Genomic DNA, 23190 nt, shown 5'->3' with positions numbered 1-23190 from the left:
ATATAAAATGGGAGTGGCCAGCTTTAAGACACTTGTGTAATTACATGGTTAATGATTCCTACTACATGCTAGGTGACAGAGAATAAAAGGTAAATAAAATAGACCTTTTGATTTAAGATACTCAGAGTTTGAAAATATAATTCAGTGGTAGAGCACTTTCTTGACCCTAGCACCAGAGGGAAAAAATATACTAGAAACCATTAGAAAAGTAACAGACATGTGGACTAAAATGAGAAGGATTATAAAAAGTTGAAAACAAGCTGGGCACTGGTGGCTCATGCCTGTAATCCTAGATACTGAGGAGGCTGAGATCTAAGGATCACAGTTGAAAACCAGCCCAGGCTGGAAAGTCCCTTTGAGACTCTTATCTCCAATTAACTACTCAAAAACCAGAAGTGGCACTGTGGTAGAGTGGTAGAGTGCTAGCCTTTAGCAAGAGGCTCAGGGATAAGACCCTGAGTTCAAGTCCCACAACCAACAATCAATCAATCAATCAATCAATAAATGTATGTCAGGTGCTGTGGCTCATGTCTATAATCCTAGATACACCGGAGGCTGAGATATGAGGATCACAGTTCAAAGCCAGCCCAGGCAGGAAAGTACATGAGAATTTTATCTTCAATAAACTACTCAGAAAAAAACAGAACTGTAGCTCAAATAGTAGAATACTAGCCTTTAGCATAAAAAGGCTCAAAGATAACTCCCAGGCCCTGAGTAAATCAAGCCCTACAACACACACACACACACACACACACACACACACACACACACACACACAAATACACAATCAAAGTAGGAAATTACCTTATGCTACATACAGAAAAAAATTTCTATTCATACAATGGTAACACTTAGGTCATGAGGTATTTGATTGAAAGGAACAATTCTGACAACTGGCAAAGATTTGAAAAGCACTGATTTTATTACAAGTTTTTGAAAAGTCAATTCAACTAATAAAAATATTTATTTTAAAATCATCTTTTATTATATTGCTGCTAGGGAGCTGAAATAAGACTGGTGTGAATGGAAACAAAGGGACGCTGAGCAGGAAGAAATCTTTAATCATGTGAGTTGTCTCCAATGATGGAGATGGTGGCTCTTTCTTTCAAGGGCTCAGCCAAAATCTTATCACACTCTCCAGAGTGAATTCACAGATCAAGACAAGTCCCTCCAACCCTTAGTTCAAATACTGCAATTTCCAGTTGAGCAGCTGGGCTTCAGTAGCTCACGCCTGTAATCCTAGCTACTCAGAAGGCTAAGATCTGAGGATCACGGTTCAAAGACAGCCCGTGAGACTCTTATCTCCAATGAACCACAAGGAAACTGAAAGTGGCGCTGTGGCTCAAGTGGTAGAGCACTAGCCTTGAGCTGATAAACTGAAGGACAGCGCCCAAACCCAGATTTCAAGCCCCATAACCAACAAAACAAACAAACAACAACAAACCTGCAGTTTCCAAGAATGGAATTAGAATTAGAATTGATGCACTGGCAGTTACATTATTATATAGTACTTTTACACAGATTACGTCTTGCTGTATTTTACTCCATTTAAAACATCTTCAGATAAATGTTCCAAAAGCCGATTTTGTATAATGAAACCATTCGGGTATTATACTAACATGAGTCAGGCAGTGCATGCCTTCATTCTCTATTGTTTAGTCTTGACTAAGCTGCAATTATCACTTCAGGGAGAAAAGGGTTGCTATTGCTGCCTATTGCTTCACAAGTTACAATCTTTCCCTAGCCATTAAGAATCACAGTTCTAGCTGGGCACACTGGTGGTTCACACCTGTTATCCTAATTACCCAGGAGGCTGAGATCTGAGTAGGTGGTTCCAAGCCAGTCCAGGCAGGAAAGTCCATGAAACACTCATCTCCAATTAAGCACCAGAAAACCAGAAGTGGTGCTGTGGCTCCAAGTGGTAAAGTGTTTGCTTTGAGCACAAAAGCTCAAGGCCAACACTCAGGCCTCAGTTCAAGACTCACAACTGATCAGAGGGGGGAGGGGGGGAGGAAAGGGAGAGGGAGAGGGAGAGGGAGGGAGAGGGAGAATTGAAGTCCTAGCCAGATGCCACTCACACCTGTAATAGTAGCTACTCAAGAGGCTGATATCTGAGGATAGTTGTTCAAAGCTAGGAAAGTGTGTTAAGCTTTTATCTCCAATAAACTACCAACAAAAGCCAGCAGGAGAGCTGTGGCTTCAGGAGTAGAGAGCAAACTTTGAGCATAAAATCTCAGGGAAGGCTGGGAATGTGGCTTAGTGGGTAGAATACTTGCCTAGCAAGCATAAAACCCTGGGATTGATTCCTCAGTACCACATAAACAGAAAAAACTGGAAGTGGTGCTGTGGCTCAAGTGGCAGAGTCCCAGCTTTGAGCAAAAGAAGGTCTGGCACAGTGTCCAGGCCCAGAGTTCAAGCCTGAGGGCTGTTGACTATACCAGGAGTTCCCTTAGAATCCAAGGATAGGATGAGTCTTATCTACCTCTAAACATGCAATCTTGACATTTCTACTTAGTTTTTCTTTCAAAAACACTTAAACTGCTCTGTGTCAGTGTTCATGCATGTAATCCTAGCTACTCAGGAGGCTAAGATGAGATGATCTTGATTCAAAGCCAGCACAAGAAGAAAAGTCCACCAGTCTTTGTTCCACTTAACCTGTAAAAAGCCAGTATGGAGATATGGCTCTACTAGTAGAATGCCAGCTGTGAACAAGCAAGCCAAGAAATAGTGCAAAGTCCTGAGTTCAAGTCGTGGTATGGGTATATACAAAGAATTTTAAAACCATTTAAATTATGTGATTCCCAAGATAATAACTCAAAGCAAGAGATACTTCACATTGGAGGGTTACTTCTAAATGTCTCCATTCTTCTGTTTCTACACACACATTCTGCTTCTTTAGTATCAGAACAACTTTCCTAAGATGCACATCAAAATCTTCATTATTTTTGAATTTGCTCTCTCATGCCATCTATATTCCACCATTTTATCAAGGACTGATGATTATTCTTTTGCAATATCTTTCCCATCTCTTCTTCCTTTTTTTTTTTTTTCCTCTCTCTTGTAGTCTCCCTGAAGATGTGTAAATTCTAGTTTTCATTGAAACTTGAACTGTTACAGTCCCAAACCAGTCAGGGCCATCTCTATTCTCAGAACCATGTAACACAATCTTCTACAATACTGTTTTCATCATTTTCCCACTGGCAGGGACTCATTCTTCTTCGACCATTAATTACCAAGCATAATACTGCCTGGCATATAATAATATACTTATTCAACCAATGCTTGTTGAATAACTACATAAACAATGTTACCACTTCAAAACATTCATTAACTTCCACCTGTCCACAACAGAAGTTATAAACTCAAATAGCTACAGGTGTCAGGCAGGAAATGAGTAAAACTGTGTGCCAAACAACAGGAAGTAGTGGGGACTGCAGTGAAATGGAGAACAAGTCTTGTCTAAAGGAGCAATTTTTTTTACTGTTTTCACCAATTGCTTCCTAGTGGAATGGAGGCCACATATTATACAAAATTTGGTGGGCTTATTTATTTATTTATATATTCTGGTGCTAATGGGATTTGAACTCAAAATTACTAGGCAAGTGCTCTACTGCTGATCTGCAACTCTGACCCAATGTGCTGGTTTTTAAATGATGACAAATTAATTCCACTTAAAACACCAAAACAACTCCCTAAAAATTCACCATGCAAACCAAACCAACAAAAGTTTTGGAGGGGTCAGTTGTGGGGCTTGAACTCTGGGCCTGGACACTGTCCCTGAGCTCTTCAGCTCAAGGCAAGCACTCTACCACTTAAGCCACAGCACCACTTCTGGTTTTCTGTTGGCTAATTGGAGATAAGAGTCTCAGGGAATTTTCCAGCATGCTGGCTGGCTTTGAACTGTGATCCCCAGATTTCAGCCTCCTGAGTAGGAGGCTTACAGGTGTGAATCACTGGCACCCTGTTAAGCCAAATAAATTTATGGGCCAAATTTAGCCCTTAAAGTTGGTGACTCTTGTGTGCAGGATAATATGACAAACTTCCTGGCACTGCATATCCTTTACTTTGGGTTCCCAGTCTTCCTTTCCAGACAGTTTTGTTCGCAACTCCCATACAAGAATCCACTGTTCTGGTCCAGTGTTTCCCAAACTTCAGCATGCATCAGAACAACCAGGGTAGCCAGGAATGGTGGTCTATATCTCTAATCCTGGCATTTAGGAAGCAGAGGCAAAAAAAAAAAAGCCAAACTTGAGGTCAGATAAAGTTACATAGCAAACCTGCAGTATACTTAAAGATCCTGTCTCAAGTACATGAGGCTGGATGCCAGTGGCTCATACCTATACAGAATCCTAGCAATTTAAGAGGAAGAAATCAGGATTACAGTTTGAAGCAAACTCAGGTAAAAAGTTCACAAGATCCCATCTCAACCAATAGCTGGGCACAATGACACACACACCTGTCACTCTAGCAATGCAAGAGGCTGAGACTGGCAGGATGATGATTTCAGGCCAGCTCAAAAGGAGGGGGATAATTATTGAGACCCCCCCCTCCCCCATCTCAATAGAAAAAGCTGGGCAGAGTAGAATGTGTCAATCATCCCAGCTACTATAGGAGCATAAAATAGGATGACTGCTATCCAGGCCAGCCTAGGCTAAAATCAAGACCTGATACTATACTAAAAATAGAGGGCATGGGGCTGGGAAGGTGGCTCAGTGGTAGAGCACTTGCCTTGCATGCATGAGGCCCTGGGTTCGATTCCTCAGCACCACATAAGCAAAAAGAAAAAAGCCAGAAGTGGTGCTGTGGCTCAAGTGGTAGAGCACTAGCCTTGAGCTGAAGAGCTGAGGGACAGTGCCCAGGCCCAGAGTTCAGGCCCCATGACCGGACCCAAAAAAAAAATAGAGGGCACTGTTGGCTCATGCATGTAATCCTTGTTATTCAGGAGGCTGAGATCTGAGGAACATGGTCTGAAGTCATCCTGGGTAGGAAAATTTGTGAAACTCATCTCCATTTAACCACCTAAAAACCAGAAGTGAAGCTGTTGCTCAAAGTGGTAGAGTGCCTTGAGCAGAAAAGCTTAAGGGCAGGGCTCAGACCCCAAGTTCAAGCTCTGTGACCAAAAAAAAAAAAAAACCCAAAACAAAAAACAAAACCAAGAGCAAAAAGGGTTGTTAAGTGTGGCTCAAGGGTATCTTTTAGCAAACACAAAGCCTTAAGCTTAACCTAAAGGTTTCATGCCATATGCTCTACCATTGAGCTATATCCCAGCTCTTGGAGGAGTTATAAAAGAGAACAGTGGGCCTCACTGCCAGCATTTCTGATTAGTAAGTCTTGGGTAGTACCTGTGAAACTCTCTCATATTGATTTCCTTTCTCTCTCATTCTGAATTTTGCATTTCACTGTTCATTGCTCTCACAGATAAGCTTTCCTTCATCCTTTTCAGTTCACTTCCTTCTAGCATTCCTTGACTATAACAATCTTTTTTTTTTGGTCGGTTCTGGGACTTGATCTCTGGACCTGGGCGCTGTCCCTCAGCTCTTCAGCTCAAGGCTAGGGCTCTACCATTGGAGTCATAGTGCCACTTCCTGATTTCTGGTGGTTTATTGGAGATAAGAGTGTCATGGACTCTCCTGCGTGGGCTGGCTTTGAACCATGATCCTCAAATCTCAGCCTCTTGAATAGCTAGGATGACAGGTGTGAGCCACTGGCACTGGCTGACTATAACAATCTTAAATGACTCTTCATTCTTGTTGTACTTAGGGCTATGTGATATCATCTTATTATTCACTGCTTAGTACTATTGTTAAGTTTTTGTGTACAGGAGACTGTGTACAGAGATTGTGTGTTCTCAAAGATCAAGGTCCAAGTCAGAGCCTCACATACTTGACTGCAAACAACTTGAGAGTTGGGGTCTTCCCTTCTATCTCCCCTCTATCCATATCCTTCAAAGTAACATACATCCTATACGTAGTTGGCATTTACTATTTCTTTTTTAAATTAAAGGTGCAAAGGGGTTTCTTTCATTTCATTTTTCTTTCTTTTTTGGTGCTAATTTTGGGGACTGAACTTAGGGCCTGGGTGCTTTCCCTGAGCTTTTTCACTCAAGGCTGGTACTCAACTACTTGAGCCACAGCTTCACTTCTGGCTTTTTTTTTTTTGCAAAAACATTCAACTTTTTAATGATTATGAAGCAATGAAGGCTGGCTTGCTCTGTTACACACAAGGGTCATCAATGATGAGATTACTGTGATGTTCATCTGCTGTCTGGAATTTTAGTTTAAAAACAAATTTAAGGGAACTTGGCTACTGCTGACCTCTTAGTCAGGAAACATAGTGGGGACAACATATGCGGGTGCCTTAAATCGCCAGCAGAGATTTCATTGTGATATTTATCTATGTTCACCGAATGTGCTTAGAATGAATGTATGTAAATCTGTATTACTCTTTCTTGATTCCCTCATTACTAAACACCTCTTAATAAATAAATATTAAACAAATATGTAACCTGATAGTATGAATAAATGGGCCTGAAATTTGGGTTATTTTTCTTACAGACTTGTAGTCTAGACTAATGTCTCTATTGGGAGAAAGAGAATAAAAATGTGGTATTTTACAAACAGAATGCCAATAGTTAATAATTATCTGTGGCAATACATCTTACATATAAATAAAACAGTGAATGTTAATAATTAATCTAAAATTGATAAATTAAATTCACTATGATTCCTTATTTGCCCCTGTAGGGATGAACCAGTCATAATGTAATAAAATAACATTTATTTAATAGAACTTGGTATTTATAGCATCCACTATAATACTATAAAAGTAATTCCAGGGGCTGGGACGGTGGCTCAGTGGTGGAGTGCTTGCCTTGCATGCATGAGGCCCTGGGTTCAATTCCTTAGAACCACATAGGCAGAAAAAGCCGGAAGTGGTGCCATGGTTCAAGTAGTAGAGTGCTAGCCTTGAGCTGAAGGACTGAGACACAGCACCCAGGCCCAGAATTCAGGCCCCACAACCGACAAAAAAAAAAAAAAGTAATTCCCAAGATATTAAAAAACATTGATCAGTCCCTTCATACAGAGTTTATAACATATTTACTCAGGAGTTTAAAGCCTTTGTGAAAATAAAATTAAATCTAGTCTTGTCCACTTACAGAGTATCAACTGCTGTCAAGTGATTTCAAGGATAAATTTCTCTTGTGTGTGTGTGTGTGTGTGTGTGTGTGTGTGTGTGTGCGCGTGTGTGTGTGTGTGTTTGTGTGTGCGCTAGTACTGAGACTTGAACTCAGAGCCTGGGGGCTGTCCCTTAGCATTTTTGCTCACACCTCCACTTACAGCTTCTTGCTATTTAACTAGCGATAAGATTCTCATGAATATTCCTGCCCAGGATGACTCTGAACTACTTCAGATTTCAGCTTCTTAAGTAGCTAGGATTATTAAGGGTAAAGCACCAGCACCTAGATTTCAGGAGAAATTTAATCTTCAAAATAAGCAACCGGGCTGGGAATGTAGCTTAGTGGTAGAGTGCTTGCCTCGCATTCATGAAGCCCTGGTTTCCATTCCTCAGTACCACATAAACAGAAAACACCAGAAGTGGCGCTGTGGCTCAAGAGGTAGAATGGCAGCCTTGAGCAGAAAGAGCTGATGGACAGTGCCTAGGCCCTAGAGTTCAAGCCCCGGGACTGGCAAAAACAAAACAACAACAAAAAAAAAAAAGTAAGCCACAGCACCACTTCCTCCATGAGACTCTTATCTCCAAAACTGGAAGTGGTGCTGTGGCTCCAGTGGTAGAGCTCAAGCCTTGAGCCTGAAGAGCTAAGGGACAGTGCCCAGGCCCAGAAACCAAGCTCCAGGACTGATTAAAAAAAAAAAAAAAGGGCTGGGAAGGTGGCTCAGTGGTAGAGTGCTTGCCTTGCAAGCATGAGGCCCTGGGTTCGATTCCTCAGCACCACATAAACAGAAAAAGCCAGAAGTGGCGCTGTGGCTCAAGTGGTAGAGCGCTAGCTTGAGCTGAAGAGCTGAGGGACAGCACCCAGGCCCTGAGTTCAGGCCCCATGACCGGACCCCAAAAAAATAAATAAAAATAAAAAAAAGAAATTCAGAGGAAAAATTTTACAAATCCTATCATTTTTGGTACAGGATGATCCTAAATTCTGCATGTGGTTTGTCAAACAACTTCAAACAGTGCTAAAAAATTACAATAACTTGACAAAAGATAGGAAAGTTCAGAAACAAAACACCACCATCTAGGAACATATAAAATATATTTCCAGCTTTAAGCTAGTAGAGATGTTCAGATACTTTTTCTACATACCAGAACCATGATGGTCTTGCCTTCATGAAGATTCAGCCAAGATACTCCACATTTCTATGTTGGCCAGGAACTATGAAAACTGGGGGGGAAAAGAATTACAAATTCAAATCAACAAAACATTAAGTGGTTTATTCCAAGTTGTAAAAGCATTAGTATTTAAGCAGTGAACCAAAGCAAATTTATAAAGCAAAATAATACCTGAAACTTCCCAGTAAAGCAACCTACCAAAAATACAGAAGAAAATGTTGCCAAATAAATTGCTAAATAGCAACTTCCTATTCTACTATGTGTACCATCAGTTGTTTCTTACTAACTGATGACTGAATAATAGCATCCAGTTCTTAGATAAAGAATGGTAGCAATTCAGAAGACTAAAGGTTCTAGAACCACTTCCAAGAGAATAAAAAATAATCTCAGCATTTGTCTCAGCCATACTCACATCACAACAGTCTTATCTACAAAATCAAACTTAGGCTTACTTAAAGTACTTTAAGGTATTAAGCAATAAAAATAAGATTAAGATGTAAGTCTTACTGGTGCTGGTGGCTCACACCTGTAATTGTAGCTACTCAGGAGGCTGAGATTTGAGGATCTTGGTTCAAAGCCAGCTCAGGCAGGAAAGTCAGGAGACTCTTATCTCCAATGAAGGAACAGAAAAGCCAGAAGTGGCTCTGTGGCTCAAATGTCAGAATGCTAGCCTTAAGCAAAAGAAGCTCAAGGACAAAGCCAGGACCCTGTGTTCAAGCCCAAGAATTGGCAGAAAGAAAAAAAAAGAAAAGAAAAGAAAGAAAGAAAGAAAGGAGAGAGAGAAAGAGGGAGAGAGAGAAAGAAAGAAAGAGAAAGAGAGAAAAAGAGAAAGAAAGAAAGAAAGAAAGAAAAAAAGAAAGAGTAAGGAAGGAAGGAAGGAAGGGAAGAAGGGAGGGAGGGAAAGAGAAAGCAAAGGGGAACTAATCTTATTATCTAGTACCAGTGTCTCACACCTTGATACTCAGGAGGCTGAGATCTAACAATCGAAGTTCAAAGACAGCCTGGGCAGGAAAAATTATGACACTCTTATTTCTAATTTACAACAAAAAGCTGAAAGTGGAGCTGTGGCTCAAATTGTAGAGCAGTAGCCTTGAGAGAAAAAAGCTAAGAGGCAGTGGCTAGACCTGGAGTTCAAAAAAACTAACACAAAAAAAGGAACCTCCTGCCTGGCACCAATGGCTCATGCCTATCATTCTAGCTGCTCAGGAAGCTGAGACCTAAGAATAACAATTCAGAGCCAGTCTAAGATGCCAAATCTGAGTGAGACTTATAGCTCCAATTAACAGCAAAAAGCTGGAACAGAGACATGACCCAAGTAGTGGGGTAACAACAGCCAGTGAGCAGAAAAAGGCAAGCCAAAGCTGGGAATGTGGATGCTTGCCTCCCATGCATGAAGCCCTGGGTTCAATTCCTCAGTACCGCATAAACAGAAAAAACTGGAAGTGGTGTGGCTCAAGTGGTAGAGTGCTAGCCTTGAGCAAAAGAAGCTCAGGGACAGTTCCCAGGCCGAGTTCAAGCCCCAGGACTGGCAAAAAAGAAAAAGACAAGCCATAGGCCTAGAGTTCAAGTTTGAAGACCAGTGCACACATACATTGCACACATACATACACATACTAAGAGAAGCACTATTAGCCAAAATTTTATGTTGATAAATGAATCTGTAAGCCTATGTTCAAATGATAAGTTTGGGCTTTCATACTACAAAGAAACCCATTTTCCTAAATTTCAAATATACAGAATGTGACAAGAGATGCCTTACTCTTTTCTCCAAGTTATCAACCTGGCAGAACTTGAGAACTTTTCCAGGGCTTATCAGAGGTAACCCTTTCAGTGTTTGGCAGTTCTACTGAAAGACCCACATGAGTGCAATGCAGGGGATGTGGCATTACAAAACGGGGGGAAATGTAGCATATAGTCAGAATAAACCACAATTACGATAAGGTTGTCAGTACTCCTTATTAGCAAATTAGTAGGGCTCCTCTAATCACAAATTTCCCTGAAAGTCGGAGGGTGGGGTTGTAGATCAAAGGCTTTGCAAAAAATCTCCCTGGAGAAATGGAGAACAATAACTCTGTGTGTGTGTGTGTGTGTGTGTGTGTGTGTGTGTGTGTGTTTGTGTGTGTGTGTGTGTGTACTAAGTCTAGAACTCAGGGCCTGGAGAACAATAACTGTGTGTGTGTGTGTGTGTACTAAGTCTAGAACTCAGGGCCTGGGAGCTGTCCTTGAGTTTTTTCTCTCAAGGCTAGCACTCTTACCGCTTGAGACATACCTCACACTTCAGGTTTCCTAGTAATTAATTACAAAAAACAGTCTGAAGGACTTTTCCTGCCCAGGCTGGCTTTGAACTGCAATCCTACGAGCTCAGCCTCCTGATCAGCTAGGATTGATTGCAAGCATGAGCCCAGCTATATAACATTTAAAAGAAATTTTAAATGTCATTCGACTTGGCAGCCAGCAAATGAGTCACTGAATGAAACAGGATCAGAGTTCCTCCCTTCAAAAGGAGACTAGAGTGCACTCCTTTTGCAGAGGAGTGCTCAGGAGGCGGAGGGGCGAAGGCAAGTGCTTCAAACTTCGATGCAACTTGCAGAAACACGGACTGAGGCCCCAGGCGGTATTAGCCAATCCGGGGACTCCGGAGGCCTGGGCCGGGCAGGTGGCTAGGATCTTTCCCGACAAGGGGCCAAGGTCCCTGCTCCCGGGCCCTGCTCCGGGCGGGGAGCCCCGGCGTCCGGACGCCCGAGAGCTTTGCTCGGCAGAGGCTGACAGCCCGGCCCCTGGCCACGGCCCCAGAGAAGCCCGCGCGTGGCCTGGGACGTCCCCCCGGGGCGCCACCTTTACAAAAACCAGCAGTGAAAAGTCCGGAAAGGGTGAAGGAAAGCAGGAGTCCGGCGGCGCGCGTGCCGCCGGGGAGAAGCGCAGCGAGGCAGCCGCGATCGCCGCGCCGGCACCCGGCAAGCGACACTCACAGCGCTGCCCGCGGCTCGCGCGGCCGCGGCAGACCCGCGGGAACCGATCCTCCTGAGGAGAGAGCACGGCGACCGCCACGCCGCCCGGCCCTCAGGACGTCGCCCGGGATCCAGTTCCCACCCCGCTGGGTCGTCGGCACTCCCTGCCCCGACCCCGGGCTGACGCGGTTCCCGCCGCTCGCGCACGCACACTCACCGCGCGCGCTGCCCCGGCGCGGCCACCCGCCCGCCGCCCTTCGGAGTGATCTCCGCCCCACCACCCTCGCGGCGGCGGCGGCGGCGGCGGCGGGGCGGGAGGGGGGGGGGCCACGTCATGGCGCAGGCGCAGTCCGCGCGCCCGCAACGGCAGTAGGACGTTACCCCCCAAGCCCTCGGCGTGCGTGTTTCCTTAGAGACCCAGACAGCTTGGGCGCTAGCGGCCCGGCCACTCCTCAGAAGTCAAGATGTCGCCGAAGAAAACCGACAAGAAGAAAGGCAAAGACAAAGATAAGAAGTAAGGAACAGCCGCCCAGGGGTCCCATGTTCCTGGACCTCCCTCGGGATTTCGTGAAGACTGAAGCCCACAAGATCTCGTTAGCTCTCCAAGCCTGTTATTTTTTAAAAACCGACTTTTAGGAGCATACAAGTGTGTTAGGGACCTTGGACCACGCATTTCCCTACGTGGGTCAGCCTCGCCGGCCCGACCCTCCCCCGCCTTTCCAAAACAGGGTTTCAGCAGACAAACAGCTTCTATCCTATCCGCCTTCACCTTCGGCCTGCCTTGATCTCGCCTTCACCTTCGGCCTGCCTTGATCTCGCCTTCACCTTCGGCCTGCCTTGATCTCACTCTCACGGGTCTCCCCACCCCCACCCCCGCCCCCAGCCTGTTTTGCTTTCTTTTCAGCCTTTGTTTGTTTTTAGTGTATGTTAATTGCATCAAGGATTTTAACCACGGTATTTCAGACATGCATATATTATATTTTAATCAGAATAACCCTCTCTATTGCTTTCTCGTTACTGGAGTTTTCCAAGTCCTATCACACACCTGTTATCCTTCCCCCCCCCCCCAACCCCCAGACACCGGGGACTCTGACCCTTTGGCTCCTCACAGCCTGGTGATCTACTACCTGAGTCCCATCAGCCCCATCCTAATACCCTGACTTCAAGATCTTCTTTCTTTCTCTCTCTCTCTCTTTTTTTTTTTTTTTTTTTTTTTTTTGCCAGTTCTAGGGCTTGAACTCAGGGCCTGGGCACTGCCCCTAAGCCTTTTGCTCAAGCCTTTTGCACTCTGACACTTGAGCCACAGCACCACTTCTGGCTTTTTCTGTTCATGTGGTACTGAGGAATGGAGCCCAGGGCTTTATACATGCTAGATAAACACCCTACCACGAAGCCACCTTCCCGGGCACTCTTCAAACTTTTTTTTGGTCAGTGGTGGAATTTGAACTCTGGGTCTAGGCACTGTCCCTCAGCTCTTCAGCTCAAGGCAAGTGCTCTACCACTTTAAGCCACAGGCCACTTCCAGTTTTCTGGTGGTTTATTGGAGATAGTCTCCCAGACTTTCCTGTCCAGTGTGGCTTTGAACCACAATCCTCATATCTCAAACCTCCTTACAGGCGTGATCCACTGGTGCCTGGCCTCTTCAAAATTTTAACGACTACCTGTTCCTTCCTTTTGTGATTCTAGCTCCAAAAGCTTACTACTGTGTGGCTAAGATGATCTGGAAATTCTAGAAGATGCTCTAGTCTCCATGGTTCAATTTGTTCCTTGGACCTTTTCCATACTCTTTTGTTGTTTGTTTGTTTGAAGGGGAAATCTAAAAGATTTAATGAAATTGAATAATGGTTAAGATTTCCCATAATTAGGGCTGGGAAGGTGGCTCAGTGGTAGAGCGCTTGCCTTGCATGCATGAGGCCCTGGGTTCGATTCCTCAGCACCACATAAGCAAAAAGAAAAAAAGCCAGAAGTGGCGCTGTGGTTCAAGTGGTAGAGCGCTAGCCTTGAGCTGAAGAGCTGAGGGACAGCACCCAGACCAAGAGTTCAGGCCCCACGACCTGAACCAAAAAAAAGATTTCCCATAACTGACCAGAGCTTTGGACTATGCTGGTAGTGATCTAGCACTCACCTCATCAGTGCTAGCAGCTGTTGCTATTGTGCAAGTAGGTCTGTTGGGTGATCCTGGTTGTGTTGTCTAATTCAACAAGTACATGGGGTCCCAAAGGAATCCTTTAAAATTGTATTTATAAAGTAACTTGTTTGGAGCCAAGAGTGGTGGTGGTCGATACCTATAATCCCAGCACTTTGAGGCTGAGACAGAAAGAGAACTGACTTTGGGACTGGGTGGCAATAGTAAATTGTAGGCCAGTCTAGACTACAGATGAGACTCTGTCTTAAGAGGAAAAACAAGTTAACATCTTTGAGCTAGAGATATAGCTCAGTGACTATTATAGTTAATTATCTAGCATGTACATGGCCCTGAGCTCAATCCTCAAGTAAGTAGTTTAAGAGAGAATGTCAAGTTTAATACAGAAGGTTTGGGAAACATGGAAAATGCAAAAGAAGAAATCAAAATTCATCTATCATCACATTACTCATAGATAACCACAACTGTCATTTTGTGATGGTCTTATTTTCTTTATAAAATGATAGGCAAAATATTTGTAGCTTTTTTTCTTCTTGTGGTTTTTCCTTTCTTTTTGTTTTTCAGATCTTGCAACTAGCCCAGAGATAAAATCCAGTGAGTCACAACCCAGCCCTCTTCCTTCTTTTATGTTAATAATATTCCACAGGATTGGTATAGGGGGGTTCTAGGGCTTGAACTCAGGGCCTCATGCTCTTATTCACTCAAGGCTAGTGCTCTACCACTTGAAAGACAGATCACTTCCAGCTTTTGGTTAGATATAAGAGTTAGATTTTCCTGTACAGGTTGGCTGCAAACATTGTCCCTCAGATTTCAGCCTTTTGAGTAGCTAGGATTATAGGTGTGAGCTACTGGGGTTGGCTAATACAGTAGTTTTTTTGAAAATTGCCAAAGGCTTTCTGAAATTCACATATCTGAAATTCACATCATGTGTTTTCTACTTTTGGCTATGAACATATGTAAACCATAAGGAGCAATAACAGTTCTTAGATGTTCCATGGTCATTGTATGAGAAAAACCTACTTAGTTCCTCCTAGAGTTAATGGTCTTTCTGGTAAAGATGTATAATTCATTATACCAAGTACTCTGATAGCTTCAAGGAGCAATTGGATAATTGAAGCCAGTGTATTACTAGCATCTAAATCATGTCAAACAGCTTTAACAGGCTTAACATTAGGGAGGATAGGGCTAGCCTTAATTTGATGAGAACAAAAGGTAGTGGTGGAAAGGGACTAAGAATCAGTTGCGTATATATGCAGGGTAAAGTGGAAGTATAGAAAGATCATCTCTGGGCTGGGAATGTGGCTTAGTGGTAGAGTGCTTGCTTCACATGCATGAAAACCTGGGTTCTACTCCTCAGTACTACATACACAGAAAAAGCCAGAAGTGACGCTGTGGCTCAAGTGGTAGAGTGCTAGACTTGAGCAAAAGAAGCTCAAGGATAGTGCCCAGGCCCTGAATTCAAGCTCTAGGACTGGCAAAAAAAAAAAAAAATCTACATATATATATGTATAACTATTTACAGGGTTGGAGGCTTGGCTCATTCGGTACAGCACCAGCCAATGAGCAAAGGGTCAGGTCTGAAGTTCAGGCTTTGAACCTAGGGTCACATACTTGCTTGGATGGTGCTCTGCCACTTGAGCCATGCCTCTAACTCTACTTTTTGTTGGTCGTGGGGCTTGAACGCTGTGCTTGGACACTGTCCCTCAGCTCTTCAGCTCAAGGCTAGCACTCTACCACTTGAGCCACAGTGCCACTTCTGGTTTTTCTGGTGGTTTATTGGAGATAAGAGTCTCACGGACTTTACTGCCTAGGCTGACTTTGAACCATGATCCTCAGATCTCAGCCTCCTTAGTAGGTAAAATTACAGGTGTAAGCCACTGTCACTCTGCTCCACATCTCCTTTTTTGCTCGTTATTTTGGAGATGAAGTCTAGAGGACTTTTCTGCCTTGGTTGGCTTTGAACTGACATCCTATACATCTGAGCCTCCTAAGCTAGGATTACAGGTGTGAGCCACCAGCACCAGCTCAACTGTAACTTTTTAATGTATTAACTATGTACCTACTACCTATCATATAATGGATAATAAGTATTTTGAAAGATAAGTTTTTTATCAGTTTAATCTTTGAATCATTTACTTATTTCTTACTTTTTTTGAAGGTGCTGTATCATTAAGCTACAGCCCCAGCCGTAGTTTTCAGAAAAATTCTCAAACATCCTTAAAGACTGGTACACCATGGTACCAGTTACAAAAGTATTTCATATAATTGCCCAAGTGACATATTCTTTTGTCCAAGGCCTAGCCAAACAAAACAATAACAAAAAAAAAACTAGGGTATGTGTGGAATAGATGGGGAGATAGCAGATACAGAAGGAATATGTTTTCGTTGAGAAGTATATTGAATTAGGGAATGGGTTTGTGATGGAGAGAACAAGATTGACAACTGAGTGGGATAGTTTCAATACAGGAGAACCTAGAAAATGAAAAGCTGTGAAAACTTTATGAAATGAATTTAACTTGTATCTTTCCTCTTGGTTTTCCAGTTTTTTAGTTGTTTTTTTTTTTTGGGGGGGGGTCCGGTCGTGGGCCCTGAACTCTGGGCCTGGGTGCTGTCCCTCAGCTCTTCAGCTCAAGGCTAGCGCTCTACCACTTGAGTCACAGCGCCACTTCCGGCTTTTTTCTTTTTGCTTATGTGGTGCTGGGGAATCGAACCCAGGGCCTCAGGCATGCAAGGCAAGCACTCTACCACTGAGCCACCTTCCCAGCCCCTAGTTTTGTTTTTTTTTTTTACTCCAGAGCTTTCCTCTTCCAGGAAGAGATACTTAAATATTTAACTCAATTTTGTGAATACAAATACATTTATATTGATCCATTAACAGAACAGTATTTGCTTGTATTTGCCAGGATGTGTCAAGCAAGACAAAAGAGAGAGCCATAATTAATATAAACAGAGTAGAGAAACAGGTATATACTGTCAATTGCCTCCTCCCATGCAGGACGGTAAAACCTGAGGAAGCTGTGATCGAACAAGCCAAAGCCAATGCAGCCCTTTGGGAGGCCAGATTGGAAGTCACAGAACTCTCTAGGATTGAGTATCGTGATACTTCCCGAAGACTGGCAAAATGTAATGAGGAGTTAAAGAAACAGCAGTATAAGATGGAGAAAGACACAATGTCTGTATTAAGCTTTATGAAGAAGCAGGATCAGGAGAAAGATAATATGGTAGGTAGGTAGAAAACCTCATGAGTCTCATTAACTACCTCTGTTACATTTTTCAAGAATTTTAATTCATTAAAGTCTCATCTAATTGAAACAGTACAATTAACCCTTAGCATCTCCTTGAAACAAGATATTTTAGAATTTCATTGGTATTTTCATAGTTTCAAGTTTCAGCTCTTACACTATGTTTCTTATCTGAAGCAATTAGGAAGAATAAAAGAATGGTATGATCTATGTATTAATCCATGCGTGTGATCTATGTGTTTGTTTGTTTTTGTCAGTCATGGGGCTTGGGCACTGTCCCTGAGCTCTTCAGCTCAAGGTGAGAACTCTACCACTTGAGCCACAGCACCACTTCTGGTTTTCTGGTAGTTTATTGGAGAAAAGAGTCTCACGAACTTTCGTACCCAGGCTGGCTTTGAACCGAGATCCTCAGATCTCAGCCTCCTGAGTAGCTAGGATTACAGGTGTGAGCCACCAGTGCCCTACTCTGTATGTGTTTTTAATAGTGGTATTTAGTTTTTTTTGTTTTGTTTTTTTTTGCTTTTTGTTGGTCGTGGGGCTTGAACTCTGGGCTTGGGCGCTGTCTCTGCACTCTTCAGCTCAAGGCGAGCACTCTACCACTTGAACCGCAGAGCTACTTCTGGTTTTTCTAGTGGTTTATTGGAGATAAGAGTTTCACAGACTTTCCTGCCTGGGCTGGCTTTGAACTGCAATGCTCAGATCTCAGCCTCCTGAGTAGCTAAGATTATAAGCATGAGCCACCAGCACCCGGCTTGGTATTTAGTTTTAATGACATAAAGCAATTCATTCATAATCCATGATCACATTATGAACTTAGCAAGTAAAATCTTGGACTTTATGCATATTAAATTGTCAAGAGTAAAGCTATCATTTTTATATCTGGATGTAAAAAGAAATGTACACCTGTTGCCCCAGCACTCAGGTGATGAAGGCAGGAGGATCAAGAGTTTGAGGCCAGCCAAGCATTAGTGACTAGCCCAGGCTACTTGAGTGACTCAACCTGGACACAGCAGGACATAGTGGAACATGACTGTCATTCTAAGCTATGTGTGAGGCCAAAGCTGTGAAGAAAAGACTACTAGCTTCTATCTCAGTGGAAGGAAGCTGGATAAGGTGGTGAACGATTTTCATTGAAGCAAAAACACAATACCTAAAATAGGTAGATTGTGATCCAGGCCACACTTTGGCACGAAGCAAGACCCTATCTCAAAAATAACTAGCAAAAAACAGGGCTGGAGGCATGAATCAACAGGTGATCATTTGCCTAGCAAGCATTAGGCCTTGAGTTCAAACATGGTATTAGAAAAAAAACAAAGGCAGCTGGGCACCAGTGGCTCATGTCTGTAATCCTAGCTACTCAGGAGGCTGAGATCTGAGGATCACAGTTCAAAGCCAGCCCGAGCAGGAAAGTCCATGAAACTCTTATCTCCAATAAACCACCAGAAATCTGGAAGTAGTGCTGTGGCTCAAGTGGTAGAGCCCTAGCCTTGAGCTGAAAAGCTGAGGGACAGCGCCCAAGCCCAGAGTTCAAGGCCCACAACTGACAAAAAAAAAAAAAAGAAAGAAAAAAAAAGGCAAACAAACTACATAGTTCAGATCCAAGATACAGTTTCCAAAAGAGAAAAGTAGAATTTGAAGTATCACTGCAAATTGTTCTCTTTTCCTTCTGCTTTTATAAGCTGCTTGGAGAGCCCAGGTAACTTCCACCATGTTGAAGATACATGCCTCCTTGCAGCATGCTTTAAAATTATATATGTCATATAAATATATGTATATTCATAAGCAAGAAATATGTAGTCTTTTTTTAAATCCACATAGAAAGCATATAGATTTTTAGCTTTTTTTTTTGACTCTGGGACTTGAACTTAGGACCTGGACACTGTCCTTGAGCTTCTTTTGCTCAAAGTTAACACTCTACCACTTGAGCCACAGTGCCACTTCCACCTTTTTCTGTTTATGTGGTACTAAGGAATTGAACCCAAGGCTTAATGCATGCTAGGAGAATACTCTACCATGTTCCAGACCCCTCTGGCAAGTTTTTTGACGTAGGGGTTTGTATCCTCCAGATGATTTTCAATTTCTTAGCCTTCAGAATTGCTGAGACTACATGCATCTTCATACTGGTTCATCATTGTTTTGTGGTACTGAAGTTTGGATTCAGAGCCTAACATTTGCTAGGCAAGTACTTTACTACTTAAGTTACACCTCCAGACCTTTCATCTACTAGTACTTAACATTGTTTTTTGTGATAGTCACAAAAATAATTCATTTTATTTCTCTGTTTTCGTGTGTGCGCGCCAATACTAAGTCTTGAACTACAGATCTTGAACTATGCTCTTGCTTAGCTTTTTTACCCAAGGCTGGTGTTCCAGCACTTGAATAACACCTCCACTTCTAGCTTTTTTGCTGGTTGATTAGGGATGAGTCTCTTGAATTTGTATGCCCCGTCTGACTTTGAACCTCAATCCTCAGATCTCAGCCTCCTGAGTAGCTAGAATTACAGGAATGAGCCACCAGCTTCTTCCTTCCTTCCCTTTCTCCTCTACTTCCCTCTCTCCCTCCCTTTCTCCTTCCCTCCCTCCCTCCTCCCTCCCTTGCCTAGCATGCATGAAGCCCTGGGTTCCATTCCTCAGTACCACATAAACAGAAAAAGCTGGAAGTGGTGCTTTGACTCAAGCTTTGAGCCAAAGAAGCTCAAGGACAGTGCCCAAGCCTTGAGTTCAAGCCCCAGGACTGGCAAAAAAAAAAAAAAAGACTCTGAGTACTACCAAAAGAATCCCCCTCAAAAACTGGGTACTCGTGCTTCATGCTATTAGTCTAGCTACTCAGGAAACCAAGATCTGAGATTTGTAATTCAGAGCTTGCCCAAACAGACAAAATACAAGACTCTTCTATCTAGTTAACCAGCAAAAAGCCAGAAATTAAGGTGTGGCTCAAGTGTTAGAGTAACATCTTTGAAAGAAACTCTTGAATCTTGAATTAAAGGCATATACACGAAAAACTTACAAGTTACATTCTAGAGATTTTACAATGCAAGTGTGAAGTATACACTTAAAATGGTAAATTAATATTTTACCACATCTATAAACTAAATTGATTACAGAATTAAATTATTCTGATTAAATCTGGATTCTTAAAATCTTGAAATAGCAGATTAAGACTGTTGGGAGATGTCCCTTCCCCCTGCTTGTTTTAGCTATGTAAAAATACTGAAACATATACAGAAAATTAGGACAGTTATTTCTTTACCTTCCTGACTCTGATTTTCATTTATAGATTGAACTACTGAAACAGCAATTGGTTGAGACAAAGGAAAAAGCTCAAGAGGAGAAGGAAAAGTTGGTGAGTATATGTATACTAATACTTCACTTATTAAGTGATTGTGTTTCCAGTGAATTCAATTACCTAAGATCATTAAGAATAAGTAAAAGGGCTGGGAATGTGGCTTAGTGGTGGAGTGCTTGCCTAGCATGCATGAAGTCCCGAGTTTGATTCCTCAATACCACTTAAACAGAGTGGCCCTGTGGCTCAGGTGGTAGAGTGTTAGTCTTGAGCAAAAGAAGCTCAGGACAGTGCTCAGGCCCTGAGTTCAAGTGCCAGAACTGACAAGAAAAAGAAGAAGAAGAAGAAGAAGGAGGAGGAGGAGGAGGAGGAGGAGGAGGAGGGGGAGGAGAGGAGGGGGGGGAGGGGAGGAGGGGAGGGGGAGGGGGAGGGGGAGGAGGGGGAGGGGGAGGAGAGGAGGGGGAGGAGAGGAGGGGGAGGGGAGGAGAGAGGAGGGGGAGGGGAGGGGGAGGGGGAGGGGGAGGGAAGGGGGGAAGGAGGAGGAAAGAAGAAGAGGAGGAGGAGGAGGAGGAGGGGGGAGAGAAGGGGGGAAGGAGGAGGACAGAAGAAGAAGAGGAGGAGGAGGAAGAGGAGGAGGAGGAGGAGGAGGAAGAGTAGGAGGAGGAGGAGGGGAGGGAAGGGGGGAAGGAGGAGGAAAGAAGAAGAAGAAGAGGAGGAGGAGGAGGAGGAGGAGGAGGAGGAGGAGGGGGAGGGGGAGGGGGAGGGGGGAGGGAAGGGGGGAAGAAGGAGGAAAGAAGAAGAAGAAGAGGAGGAGGAGGAGGAAGGGGGGAGGGAAGGGGGGAAGAAGGAGGAGGAAAGAAGAGGAGGAGGAGGAGGAGGAGGATGAAGAGGAGGAGGAGGAGGAGGAGGAGGGAGAAGAAGAAGAGGGTATGGTCTGTGATAAGAGTGCTTGCCTAGTATTTACCAGAACCTAGGAAGGTCCCCAATACCAAATAAAAGTGAAAAAAATTCTGTTAATATTTATGTGGTATAGTAGTTATTATCCTAACTACTCAGGAGACTGAGTTCTAGAGGATCACAGTTGCCAGTCAGAGCAGACAGTGTGAAAGGTTCCATTTCCAATTAATCAACAAAAAGCTGGGCTGGAGGTGGTTCAAGTATAGGAACAGGGGCTGGGAAGGTGGCTCAGTGGTAGAGTGCTTGCCTTGCATACATGAGGCCCTGGGTTCGATTCCTCAGCACCACATAAGCAAAAAGAAAAAAAAGCCGGAAATGGTACTGTGGCTCAAGTGGTAGAGTGCTAGCCTTGAGCTGAAGAGTTGAGGGACAGCGCCCAGGCCCAGATTTCAGGCCCCACAACTGGACCCAAAAAAAAAAAGTATAAGAACATTCAGCCATGAGCATGCAAGCCAGCTGAGCATGAGGACCTGAATGCAAGCATGGAAACTGGAAAAAAGATAATGAATAAGAATCATATAGATTATGAGAGATGAGTAAATAGCTCCATAGTACAGTTTGCCTAGCATATATGAGGCCTTGGGTTTAAACCCCAACTGAAAAAAAAATTCACGCAGAGTTTTTAGTTCAGAGACACAGGACCTACAAGTTTTGGGGTCATATGCATGTTAGATGGGTGCTTTACTACTAAGCTACACCCCCACCCCCCAGTCCCAGAATGCAGGATGTTTTAACTTTTTTCTATATGTTTCTCCTTTCTTCCTTGCCTGAAGTGTCTCAGTTCTTTTTGTTTTGTTGGCTGTGGGGCTTGAACTCTGGGCCTGGGTGCTGTCCCTCAGCTCTTCAGCTCAAGGCTAGTGCTTGAACCATAGCGCCACTTCCAGTTATCTGGTGGTTTATAAGGGGTAAGAGTCTTATAGACTTTCCTGCCCGGGCTGGCTTTGAACCGTGATCCTTAGATCTTAGCCTCCTTAGTAGCTAGGATTACAGGCGTGAGCCACCGGTGCCCAGCAGTCTCCGTTCTTAATGATATCAATATAATCACCTCAATATAATCAATATAATCTATATAATCACCTCACACAATCTTTCAATAGTAACACTATCACCAACAATATATGCCTAGAAATAGTTTAAGAGGCTTGTTTGGTTGTTGTTTTGTTTTTGGCATTGGTGGGGTTTGAACTTAGACCCTCATATTGCTGTTTGCTTGCCTATCTGGTGCTCTACCACTTACGCCAGACCTCCATTCTGATTTTTTGCTGGCAATTTTGGAGACAGACTCTCTTGGGTTTTTCTGCCTGAGCTGGCTTTGAACCACATTCCTTCTGATCTTAGTGATCTGGATTATAGCTGTGAGCCAGCCACCAGTGTCTGGCTTAAGGGTTTTTGTTTTATTTTGCTTTTGGTACTTTCTCTCACGAGAATATATCAATAAAGATCTATGATCAAAACTTTCAGGTTCAAAAACCATGTGAAACTCCTGACTGCAAGTTCTTATTACTGGGCGCCAGTGGCTCATGCCTGTCATCCTAGCTACTCAGGAGGCTGAGATCTGAGGATTGCGATTCAAAGCCAGCCTGGGCAGGAAAGTCTGTGAAACTCTTATCTCCAATAAACCACCAAAAAACTGGAAGTGGCGCTGTAGCTCAAGTGGTAAAGCACTCGCTTCGAGCTGAAGAGCTGAGGGACAGTGCTTAGGCCCAGAGTTCAAGCCCCACGAAGTTCTTATTATCAATTCAACAACACACTTCAGTTTTGAGTATAAAATTTTTTTTGGTTTGGGTTTTTTTTGTTGTTGCTGGAGATTGAATTCAGAACTTTGAACATGCTAAGCACATGCTTTACCTACTAAATTATATGTATACATTCTTCTAGAATTTCTTTCTTATTCAAGGTAGATTGGGATCATTTTAAAGAAATTAATATTGTATGCAAAAATTAACACTTTAAACAAAAAGAATGGAACATTTCTTCAAAGAAGATAAACAAGTGGCTCAAGGCTTCAGGTGAAATATGACTATATAGAACTTTTGTTTTTCCTAACTTTCTTGCTTCTTTTTTGAATATAGGAACAAAAGTATACTATGCAAATAAATCAGCTAGAAGGAAGATTCTATCAAAAAGCCAAAGAAATTAGTATGATTCAGACAGAGCTGAAAACAATAAAACATTTCCAGAAGAGAAAAATCCAAGTGGAGAAAGAATTAGAGGATGTAAGTTCCTTCCTTCCCTTTCCTCCACTCCTTTCATTCCTGTTTTCCTTTCCTTCTTT

The 23190-nt window shown here is 43.1% G+C and overlaps 1 protein-coding gene and 1 long non-coding RNA gene across 4 annotated transcripts in view; one reads left to right on the top strand and one right to left on the bottom strand.

The window, feature by feature from the left end:
* Positions 1-3520: 3520 nt before the first annotated feature.
* LOC138832376 (uncharacterized) lies at positions 3521-11596 on the bottom strand. The gene is made up of 3 exons (XR_011373546.1): positions 11509-11596; positions 8317-8395; positions 3521-4207 (listed from the first exon to the last, which is right to left on the bottom strand). It is a non-coding gene; the product is annotated as an uncharacterized lncRNA (long non-coding RNA).
* Positions 11597-11662: 66 nt separating this feature from the next.
* Bbof1 (basal body orientation factor 1) overlaps positions 11663-23190 on the top strand; it is a 42456-nt gene continuing 30928 nt past the window's right edge. For all 3 annotated transcript variants that reach the window (XM_070030214.1, XM_070030204.1, XM_070030195.1), the window contains exons 1-4: positions 11663-11805; positions 16430-16655; positions 19953-20018; positions 22988-23131. In XM_070030214.1, the coding sequence (XP_069886315.1) occupies positions 11756-11805; positions 16430-16655; positions 19953-20018; positions 22988-23131 (486 nt within the window). In that variant the 5' untranslated portion in view covers positions 11663-11755. The remainder of the gene's footprint in view (positions 11806-16429; positions 16656-19952; positions 20019-22987; positions 23132-23190) is intronic.

The sequence above is a fragment of the Dipodomys merriami genome, unplaced genomic scaffold (genome assembly GCF_024711535.1).
Source record: "Dipodomys merriami isolate MVZ:Mamm:240054 unplaced genomic scaffold, mDipMer1.0.p SCAF_1, whole genome shotgun sequence".
NCBI lineage: Eukaryota > Metazoa > Chordata > Mammalia > Rodentia > Heteromyidae > Dipodomys > Dipodomys merriami.
Note: the sequence above shows the minus strand (reverse complement) of the source record. Positions and strands in the feature narration are given on the sequence as shown.